This window comes from Nanorana parkeri, unplaced genomic scaffold (genome assembly GCF_000935625.1).
Source record: "Nanorana parkeri isolate BGI_ZX_2015 unplaced genomic scaffold, ASM93562v1 scaffold1325, whole genome shotgun sequence".
NCBI lineage: Eukaryota > Metazoa > Chordata > Amphibia > Anura > Dicroglossidae > Nanorana > Nanorana parkeri.
The window spans coordinates 107556-119613 of record NW_017307593.1 but is presented as its reverse complement, the minus strand read 5'-3'; the positions used below and the strand labels follow the sequence as shown (position 1 = coordinate 119613).

The 12058-nt window shown below is 41.3% G+C and overlaps 1 protein-coding gene across 1 annotated transcript in view; it reads left to right on the top strand.

Moving 5' to 3' along the window:
* The window catches only part of SYT12 (synaptotagmin 12), a 54789-nt gene that overhangs the window by 25785 nt on the left and 16946 nt on the right, over positions 1 to 12058 (top strand). Inside the window, exons 3-4 of the mRNA XM_018569364.1 lie at positions 822 to 1015; positions 5097 to 5462. Of these exons, the coding sequence (XP_018424866.1) occupies positions 822 to 1015; positions 5097 to 5462 (560 nt within the window). The remainder of the gene's footprint in view (positions 1 to 821; positions 1016 to 5096; positions 5463 to 12058) is intronic.

The window sequence follows — 12058 nt, the reverse complement described above, 5'->3', positions numbered from 1 at the left end:
ATATATATATATATTTTTTGTCTTCTTTTCTCTAAAATACATACATGTATTCCATTCAAGCAGCAGGTCTAGATGGAATTTTTAAGGGCTTTTTTGATCTAAATTGGTGACTTTAGGATAGGGGCAATAATGGGTTACTTTAAGGGCAGGTTCACATCATTTTCCGGACCAGATCTGGAATGCAGTGCACTGTGTTTCGCCGCCTTTTACCATGTTTATACCGCGATTTTGTCACGGTTGTAATTTTTTTTAAGCTTAAAATGATCTTACAGGTGCGTTCCAGTGCGTCTATATGCGTTTTTAATGCGTTTTTATGCGTTCCAGTGCATTCCAGACCAGACAGAATAAGTCAAGCAGTATTTTTCTGGTCTGGTCTGGAACGGACTGCGCTGGTGTGAACAGAGGCCAGAAATACTGTCGCATATAACAATGCATTTTGGGTGTGGAAACAATCTGGTCTCGTCTGGAGATGATCCGGACATGGTGTGAATGGGCCCTAAAGGGTCATGATACCAGGTTTCACCAGCAGGTGGAGCAACAGGTGACACTGGGAATTGCATTGTGGGTATAAATAAAGATGCACTGACTGTATTGGTTTCAATGAGGTTAATAGATATGATGAGATCCTAGAAATGTTCTTCACAGCTTACAGCACCTGAAATGAGTCACAACCTAATTTTCTTGCTTTCAAAACAATAAATACTGTATGTAAAGCAGAATAAGAAGCATATAATATGACTCCTAACCACAATTTTGTTTTGTGTGCCATTTATATTTCTTTATAAAAATACTCATCCTTTTTTTACGTACCACTTTTACAGTCATCACAAGCCCTCCAGAATGGGAAATCGGAATTTACATAGCTGGTGCATTGACACTGCTTGGCGTGGTGGGTTTATACCTTTGGAAGTTGTATAAATCTGGAGATTATCCATCACCTTCTCCATTCCCCAACTATGACTATAGATATCTGAAGCAAAAATATGGGACAACATGCTCAGAAGTTAAAAGGAAGGTAAGTCGATCAAATGTGTGATGTCAACAATTCTTTATTTCTGGTGGACAGTGTTTGGCTGATTTCTAACTTGTGGAGTCCCCAATAGTGGGATTTTCCTGCTGTATCTCTGCCCCTTCCTCAATTGAATGTGACAGTTTCTTGCAACTTGAATCCACATTAATTATCTTGCATTTTGAAGGATTTGTCCTTAATAATTAGATAAAATGTAAATATCACTGTGTGAAGAACACTGAACCCTGCACACAAAACATCCATCAATAGCTCCATTCAGGAATCTGGATACCAAATCCTAACCAGATGGTACTATGTACCTGCCACTCTGCACAAAATGTTTCCGCAGACATCATCACTCTGCTGGAGATGTGGCCAGGGGGAGAAAACGATCCTGCATGTCTTCTGGGCCTGTTCCCGCATCCGTGAGTTTTGGCACCCGTTTTTTGCCATAATTAAACAACTCACGGTCGTGTCTCTGGAGGATGCACCGGCGGCCGCGCTCCTGCACCTCTCCGCTCTCGAGGACCCATTACCACAGTTCTCTGCTAATTCACTTGGTGGATGCTGCACGGCATGTACCCCTTTGTATTGGAAACATTCAGACCCTCCTCTGCTCCACATCTGGCTCCAGAAGGTTGATGAGCTGCATGTCCTAGAAGAGTTGACTGCGGCTCTTCACCATACGCAGAGCAAGTTCCACAAAACGTGGTTCTATTGGACGAAGTTCTTGGACTCCCCGGAATTTGCAGCTCTGTTGACCCGATAACCATTCCGGCCTGCATACTCTTCGCTATCCCTGCTGAGCCTGACGTCCTCTTTGTCTGTTATCTTATCTGGTTTCAATCTCTACTGTTGCTGTAGACTTCCTCTTTCCTTTTCTTCCCTGTATTGTTTAATGGGTGGCTCTAGATCACGAGAGCTTGCGCGACCTCCCTGTTTTATGGATGGAGTCGTTTACTCTTCCGGACCGGTCTACTGAGTGTACAAGGTGTACATCCCATGAGCATTCCCTGTACCCAATTTAGGGTCTAATGCATGTATTCATGCTTTTTGTTTCCTAGTACTGTATGTTACGATTGTATTGTTTCTGTTTATGGTCTAAAGGGACCGGTTGTGTGCAATTTGTGTACAAAAACTTAAAATAAAGAATTTATATAAAAAAAAAAAAAACACGGAACCCAAATTTGTGGTTGTCACCAGAAGTGGAATAGAGGGGAAATCTTCCAATGAGGACACTAGTTCTGGTGAACCTATTGACCACCAGTGATTTCCCTTTATTTGTAGGAATTTTCTCTTCCAGCTTGTGGCTATTGGACAGGAAGTTAAGGGAATTCTCCCTAATGAGACACAAACTCAAAAAAAAAGCTGACGGGTGTTATAACCCTCCCTTACTGTATCCAAAATGGAAAAAAAAGATTTGGTTTCAGTTCTACTTAAAGCACGACACCACAGCTTGGCTTTAATGCCTGTAAAAGGAATAGAACTGAAAATTCTGGTGGAGATACAGTACCTGCCATGTGACATCCCTGAGAGATAAAAGAGATCTCCATACATAATTCAATTGACCAGTGACTTTACAAAACCCAGATATCTGTAGTGTTAGCTTGGGTATGGAAGGGAAAATATTATGTTTTAATTATTAATTTGTTACAAACATGTACATCACTCAACAATATGAACAAGACACAATAACTTGGTAACTCACACGTTATTCAATGGTACATATACCGTACAACCCTTTGTAAACGTTATGTCCTTCTCTCCATGCACATCACAGAGTCATGACAAGGACCAGCCAAAATGCTTTTTAATATACATCTACTACATGTGCTGAATGCCGGCTCTGCTGGCTCATTACAGTAATGGTATTTTCTGAGAATGGGTCTATACTTATCTGTAATAGACACTTAATAGAATGTCAGTACTAGAACCTAGCTGCAGTACAGAGCTTTCTAGTGCATCATCTCTGCAACGTTCCAGTCATACAGCAATTACTTCTATAGCACAGCGGCACTTTAATCTCCAAATGACTCTGCTATGTACTATAAATTGAAGATTAACTTGAGCGAGGTAATTTCACCTGGCAGATATAGTGATATCATATTATTTCTTCTGAATTCACTACAAGATTATTTTTCAGTTCTCAGTGTTGTGTGTGATTTAGAAAGAAATGTGATTTTAAAGTATACCTTTAGTAGACAGCTATTTCTCAAGGACTGCGACAGGGAACCAGAAGATGGACTTGTAGTTCAATAGAATATAGCTATTAGTGATCTAGAAATAGGTATCTCATGATGGTGGGGCAGGTTTACTCAGTATCGGTGGTGTTGTTGGATTGTATATAGTAGTGATGCAGCGATAGCGATACTACTATCAGTATCGGTGCAGATACCAAGCATTTGGGCGAATACTGGCACTTGCCCAAAGGCTCCGATACTTACCCCTGATACCGGAACTTACGGTCAAAGGGAGATCTTCCTCTGACTGGCAGGGCCATGGGGGAGCATGGGGCCGGCTTCCCTGCCAGTCCGGAAGACGGGAGGCGGGTTATGACCCGCCTCCCGGTTTCCTGATTGGCTAGGCAGTTGGCTTCACCTGTTACTAGGCAGCCTGGCTTCCTGACCAATCAGGAAGCCAGACGGAAGGTCATAACACACCACCCGGCTTCCTGATTGGTCAGGAAGCAAGGCTGCCTAGCATTGTCGTGAGGGAAGTGAAGCCAGTGTTCTTTCAATAGAACACCGGCTTCCCAGGCAATCAGTCATGACCCGCCGACCGGCTTCCTGATTGGTCAGGAAGCCAGGCTGCCTAGCAGTGTTGGGAGGAAAGTGAAGCTGGTGTTCCTTTGATAGAACATCGGCCTCCTGATTATCCGGGCCCACGGATGCCAGTATTCGGTATCCGCGGGAACTGGAAAAAAAAATATCGCTACTAGTACTCGATACTGAAAAAACAGTATTGGTGCATCCCTGGTATTTATACAAGGGGATTGTCCTCTTTACCACCATTTAGCTATTTTTCATTCACTTGCACAACCAAAGTCTCTAACAAGTGAAATGAATAGCAAACACACTGATCAATTAAAACTAGCTTTAAAATAAGGGCTTTACACAAACACAGAGGTTTTAGTTGCACAACTTTTGCAAAATATGTGGAAGGCACCTCTGTGTAGTGTCTCTAATCTATGAGAGCCTACATTTTGGACCATGCATAGCAAAATATGAATTGGATGCAGGTTTGCCAGGAGGCAGCCCAAACCTGCTGCAGCATTAGGAGGGGTTTCCACTCACCCTGCTGAACTTTACTTTACCTTGTGCACAAGCCTTTGAGTCCTCTTTCCACCTACTACTTATGTTTGGGTCATAATCCTTAATTTTTAGGGAACTTTTGGGAACAGAACTTTGGGAGCTGCCCCTGCTGACTCATTTATACATTTGCAGACTCTAGGACAGTACCTACCAATGTTTTACTCTGTCGTCAATATCCCTTTCCTATACTTGTGGTAAAGACCTTATTATGTTTTCTATGAAGACTTAATCACAGCACCTCTGTGGATTACTGTGGATTTATGAGGAAATTCATCCACTAATACTTTTTTGCATACAGCTAGCAGAAGTAGTTGAATTGGTCTTTATAGCATACTGCTGAGAGAGAGGTTGTGGTAGGACTCTAAGGCAATGAGGGCTCTACTGCCTTGCACGGTGCTGTATGCCACATTGTGAACACATCAACTGGAGGTTACAGCACAAGGATGTACTTTTTAGTAGTGTGCTGCTGCCCTTCATTGCCCAATCCTAGGCTGGTGTTTATCTTTGACTATGCTATATTGCATGGCTGCTCATTTGTCTAAAAGGAAGCCAGAGGCCAGGCTGTGTTTTTGGTACATGGTACTGGTGGTGATGGGGAGGGGCTGGCTGAAAAGAATTACAAATCCTTTGGCAGATAACACACATATATATTTTAACTGTGTATTTAACGTGTGTACTTGTTGCTCAGATTTAACTTGCTGTTGCTTTACAGTGTTATTTTCTAACTTTTTTATGAAACATTTTTAAATATTGTGCCTTTTTCTTTCTCTTCCCAGAGGACCGTTCACGGGAATTCTTTCAACAATGTGGCAAATCTCAATGACACCTACGAAAGCATGAATGAGTTTGGTCCCATGGAACTGATCCACAAGGAGATGGAGATGACACCATATGGAGTATTAAGGAAATCTGTCTCCACAGACTCTCTCAGCTCCATCTCATCTATTGGAAATAACTTTGGTCAAGACTTTACAGTGGGGCAAGTAGAAGTGACTATGGATTACGATGTGAATTCCAACATACTGCATGTCATGTTAATACAAGGAAAAGATCTAATGGAGAGGAAAGAGGATGGAAACTTTGAGTCTTGTTTTGTCCATATTAGCCTGTTACCTGATGAACAAATTGTTGGAATTTCAAGGGTATGTATACATGGGATTTACTTTTGCAGTTGTTACTTGTGTAGGGCTTTTGGTGCCAAAATTACACAGTGGCCATTGATTTCCCTGACCTATCCCTAAATGTTAAGCTGACTTTACAACTTTAATGTTATCCCACACAATCTTTAACACTTAACCTAATCTTTAAAATTAAGTCTTTAATCTTATTCCGCACCCTTAATTCTTACCTAACTGTAAACCCAACCCTTACATTTAATTAACAGTTAACCTAATACTCACACATAACCTATCATGTAACCCTTAACATGCACCTTAACACTTAACCCATAATTTACCCCCCAAACTCTAACCTAACCTACCTTAACCCCCTCACCTCTGTCCCTAACTTAAACCATTGTTTTAACACTGAATTTATTCTACAGCGTATTTGTCTTCCTTAGAGCCTAAGGCATTGACAATACTAAGGTCTAAGTGCTGAAAACTAGCTACCCAGATTTCTTTTTATATATAGCTCTGTTTCTATAACTAATATGCAATATTTATGTAAATAGCCAAAAATTGCAATTTTGGTCAACTTCTATGATGCCAATTTACATGTTAAAGTGCAAGCGGCATATTTGTCCATGAAACATGCCTACTTCAGGAGCTGTCAAAACAAAAAAACATCCGGCCACACCCCATATGTCGCTTGAAACGTCTATTATTAAAGATCATAGAGCTATACAAAGTCCCGCCTCGGGTCCACCCCTCTAATTCCACCCAATCCTGGGCATAATTGTAGAAATAAGATTAAGCCCAGGATTGGGTGAAATGCATTGGAGGGGCGGGCCTGAGGCGGGACTTTGTGTAGTTCTGTGATCTGTAATAAAAGAAGTTTCCACTGACATATGGAGTGTGGCCAGATGTTTTATTTTTTTGGATGGCAGCTAACATGGGAGTGAGGATGAGCTCCAGCCGGTGAGCACCTAGTTTCCCCCTTCTTGTGTGCTGTGGAGGAGCGATGCAATCCTTTGAGTGTTTTAGACGCCTACCTCAGAAACCACAAAACCTTATGGGTGCATGGCCAAGGACACTTAGGTTCTCTTCATCAAGATGAATAACAAAAATGTCACCAGCACACCGATTAAAGTGATCAGCAAAAGTCCATGCATTGAATGGCAATTTTTCATGAAATAGACTTTTGCTGATCACTTTAATTGGTGTGCTGGTGACATTTTTGTTATTCATGTATTGTTGACGGCGCCATCCGTGGTCACTACGAGCACCCACCTGTATATTCAGGATTCCCATTGATCCAGTAAGGAGTGCAGCAGGATACACAGATTATCACTCTTTATCAAGATGTCACCTACATTTCATTGAAGTAAAAAAGTGAAAACCAGCAGAAAAGTGCTAACCACTTCTTTGTTCATGAAGTCCTAGTGGAGACCAACCAAAAACAAGAAAAGAGTGTTGGTAGTACTAAATGCATGAGTGTTTTTGCCTGAACTCTATAATGCTTCTAAAAGCCAGTAGCATTAGTACAATATCTTGGTGAACCCTTTACTGTAAAGGCTTCACATCAGTCCATGCACACAAAGAGCTTACAATCTAATGTCCATATTGCAGTCATACAGACACACATAAGCACACAATGCAAAGTACGGGAACCAATTAGATTACTAGCAGTTGAAAAATCTCCCCCAGGCGATAGCAAGCCCCTCTGACTACTGGAGATGCCCATTGTTACCTTTTAGCACCTCAACAATAGCTTGATGATCGCAAGTAATTTTCAAAAATTGGAGCATTGCTTGCATTTATGAAGCCAGACTTTGGCAGTATGGAATACGCAGGAATATGTATGGCATTCATACAAGTGCCCTGAACAGTGAAATAAATGGGCTAAATCTTATGTGATGATTGAATCTTCAGGACATCCACACAGTGTATTGGCTTTAGCTCTATTACATAACCCCTCAGTGTTGATATCGTTACATCTCCCCCTTAAAATTGGCACCTCCTTTCAGGTTGGGAGACACTGCAGTAATGGAAAAGTTGAAAGCTACTGAGTCGTTCAGACAAGCAGACCGTCCTTGGGGGATACTGCTTGCCAGGCTTTAAGCCTCCCCGTGTGTTGCGTGGGTGTATGTGCTACAAGTCTAATACGGGAGATACTCATTAAAAAATGACAGCGGAAAATGTAGTCCAGCTCCTTCTTTGTGCTGCAGGGTTTTTATTTCCTTCTCAGGAATATAGTGCTTTCATTATAAGAAGTACGTCAGCACAAAGAACTACAGACCAAAAAAAGAATGGAAACCGAGGACTATTTTAACCCTTTAAGCCATGCTTAGCTGAAAACTCTCATTCGCACATTTAGATCTAAATCCAATCACTAAAATCCTATATAATCTTTAACATTTTCATGTCATTTCAAAAAACCTTTTCAACCTATACCCTGTAATTCTGCTATATAGGTCCGAATTCAGACACTTCCTATCATGGGGTGTCAGCTTGCTCCCAGTTGTGCCCCTGCATTGTGACCATTGCTGCCCTGGTGGAGACAACGAGCAGCTGAGTTGACACACAATGAGGGGAATTTATCAAAACTGGAGCAGACACAATCTGGAGCAGCTGTGCATGGCAACCAATCAGCATCTCTCTTTCATTTTCAAATCTTAACTGAACAAACTGAAGAACAAAGGATGATTGCTTACTGTGTGTAACTGCTCCAGAATCTGTTTGCTCCAGTTCTGATAAATTTCCCCCATTGTGTGCGGAGAATGTCCAGTGTTGTCACTAGTAGTAAATCGGTCTAGAGCATTGATGTGCAGCTGATGCTGGAGTGAGTGCATGTAGACAGGAAGTGGTTGCAAAAGGCTGGAGGAGATCACATCAGAATTTTTTTTTTAAAAGAGAAAAATGTAGAAAACAGGATTTTATGAATGACAATTGCTTATGATACAATTTAGGACACTATGGGGTATATTTATAGCCAATTTGCAGAGCCATACACCCTAAAATCTTTGCTGAACATGTAGACACAAAAACAAAAGTTTTTGGATACATTGAGGGGAATTTATCAATACCTGAGCAGATAAAATCTGGAGCAGCTGTGCATGGCATCCAATCAGTGCCGCTCTCTCATTTTCCAATCTTAACTGAGCAAACTGAAGAAAGAAGCTGATTGGTTGCCATGCACAGCTGCTCCACATTTTGTCTGCTCCAGTTTTCATAAATTCCCCCCATTTTCTTTTCAGGTTGAATGTATGTAATGTAATGCATCATTATGACCAATAGATGGTGTTCATGAACATAGGAAATAAGTATTGATTTCTTATGCACCTCAGCTCCATCTAGTGGCCAAATTGCAGTATTACTTTACATTCAACCTAAAAATTAAATATAAAGATAAGAATGTTCGTTTTTGCATCTATTCCCAAAGAACAGATGTATTGAATGATTTGTAGGCTAAGTGGCCCTGTAAATCGGTTACAAAAAAACAAACACAAATGTCATTCAGTTAGGGGTTAGGTCTGCTTTAAATAGCAGACACAGATAGTGCAGTCTTCCTTAGCTCTACCAACAGCTAGTGCAAGGGCCTGTTTAGTGAATGGATAGTTCAAATATGCCCTCACATTGCCCTCACATTGTCCTCACAATTGCATTATGAATAAACTAAAGACTATTGTACTGAGATTGTACAATCAGCGTGTAATGTGTACAACCAGCTTAATGGTTGCCACTCAGGTCATATAGAGGTGAGGGCTAAGCCCTACATAGTGGACTGTATAACCTGAATACCGAAATAATACCTGCAGCTGTACACATTGCTGTGATCAATCACACAACCTCCTCCATTGATTTGCACCACTAACATTGACAAATGAGGATTCCTGTATTGCCAGTCCTGAGACAACTGCGGCCTCCCCTGATCATTGACGCTGACATTACAAGGCAACAGTAAAGAGGTTTGCAAGACTGATTGCCTGTGTAGCTTAGAGTTGAAAGTGTTCTGTGACTGTCAGTCATTCAATGGCAATCGGGTGCCATGCACGAACCATGAGCATGTATACCAGTCATTCGGATCCCTCGATGTGGACCATGTGTTGTACAGTTATGATACCTTGACCACATGTGCATTTCTTCTATACATTGCCTGAGTTGATGACATACACAGTGGCGGGTTCCCTGACCCATGGATAGTAGATATCTGTAAGGAAGTGACAAGTCTTCTGATACAAATCCATTTTGGTGAAAACCTACTCATGTTAAAATTGCAATAGTGTAAAACGTCATATCTCCTCTCTTAACCAGCTACTAATCTTGGCTGTGAGAATCTTGCAATGTCTCATGGGATTTGTAATTCCACAACAGCTGGAGGGCCGGAGTTTGCCCATCCCTGGTTAAAATTAAAGTTTGATATTATCCTATCATATTATGTTATTATGTTATGTTATTTACATAGTGTGAAGTCTTGGATCTTGGATCTGGCAGCTTTTCCTGGCTTGTTCAGTACTCGCCTGGCAGAGCATTGCCAGGATAGCTGAGTGTAAACACTAGCACACACTGACTGTTTTCACTGATAAGTGGAGGTCTTCTTTAAAGCTTCACACACACAAAATTAAATTCAAATATTTTCCACAATAGTTACAAAGGATATAAATCTACTTTGCACCAAATGCCTGATATTACCAAATAAAAATAGCACTGACGTCATCACAGTGCTGCAACAGAATGTAAGAGCTGTAGAAGGGGTCCAGCAGGCCCCACCCATTACATATTGTCTGCAGAAAACTACAGGATGTGGTGGAGACAAGACCAGTCATCTGACACAAGGAGAGAGAGCAGGTGTGACCAGTCCTTCAAAACAGGAAGTTCCTGTACAAAGTCAAAGTTTCAATTTGGATTACTGTACATATCTGGAAGTTCAGCTTGTCAGGTCCCTAAACAAATGCAAGTGGCACTCCCCTACCAGAGAAGAGGTAGCTTGCACACATATGTATTTGGTGGCTCGTGTCTCCTACCTTTTCTTAGTTCCAGTGCTGCAACCTCCGTAAGCCCTTCGGTATAAGACACCTTTGGGAGTCACAACTGCCGGAGCCTCCTCCCCCCCTCTGCATGCTATGGTTCAATCCTCCATCCTTACATAACTGCTGAGTCCTGTAGTAACATAGGGGTTGAAGGAAGGAACCTAAGGTCATGGTGGGGGCACAGTCATTCCGACACTCCTGGAAGTGTCGAATCCAGAAGAGGTAGGAGGAGATTTCGAAGAGGTAAGAGGACACTTCCTTTCTTTGGAACCTCCCTAACTGGGACAAAGACAAAAAAAAATTGGGGGTTCTAAAAATGTTTTTCTAGCTGTCTGTGCCTTCCTGCCTGGTGACAATCAGGGGCAAAGTCAGAGAAAATATCGATATGGGGGTCACAGACAGAAATACAAATGAAATAACAATTGCCTTGAGTTAGGCTTTAAGATGATGAGGATCTGTCGGGCTTCCAGGTTCAGAAGATGGTTGGATAGCACTGAGATCCATTCAGTGGCTAGACTCTGTCCCCTGAGTCATCTGAATTCCAAATGTTTATGTTTGACTGGGGTGTACCTTTAAATCGGTATTCCTCCATATTGGATTGCTGTTTACAGATATGGTACAAAGCCTCATTCCACTGTTTATATACATACACAATGTCATGCTGCTATTTTTTGTATGCACCAAGCCGGGATTAGCACAGCAGGAGTCACTGATCACTGCTTCATTACAAGCTTAGCCCAATCAATACAGTAAATGGACAAGCAGGCAATGGTAGCATTGTTGCATAAAGCGGTTGAATCTCAGGGGAGATTTAATTAAACTGACCTCGTACTCTGCAAATTTCATGAGTTAGGCAAAATTACTTCTGATGCTTAAGACTATACACCAGTGGAATTAAACAGGAGGTCCAATACATCATGTAAAACAATTGCTACCCTTAAGGTTCATTTTTCATACCATCTTCTGTGCATGCCACCTCTCCTTATACTACCGTGGGAACTCACTCTCATCTCAGCTTAAATTGTAGAGTTTATGTACAGCGCCACTTGCTGGTGAACTTTGGGTCTGTGAGAGGTCTATACAGTCACAATGGACCGTTATCAGGATAGTCATTCATCTTTCCATAGAATTATTTCAAGGGGATCTGTCACAATTTGTCACCATTTGTATAGAATGTTATTAAAGAAAAAGAAACATTTTAGTGAGTGTTTATTTGTAAAGATTTGCCAGGGAAGATGCATGTGTAGCATGTACATTGACTTGCAAGTCACAATTTAGTATATGGATTGCCTGTACAGAGATTTTTAGTATATGGATCCTGTCCAGAAAGAGATATCTGGGCTGCCATTGATGACCTGCTTCTGAAAATATTACTGGCTTGGTTTCTCCGAATTCTGGATGATCTGAGTTCCTGACCCAGTACAAGCATGAAGCTTTTGATGTCATAACCCCTGAAACACAAACAGTCACTCAAAGTATTGAAGTCAGAGGATTCTTATGACAACAGGGGACTATCATTTAGAGATGGCAAACAGAAATGGCAGTCTATTTATATATACAGTATATCTATCTCTCTCTCTCTCTCTCTCTCTCTATATATATATATAT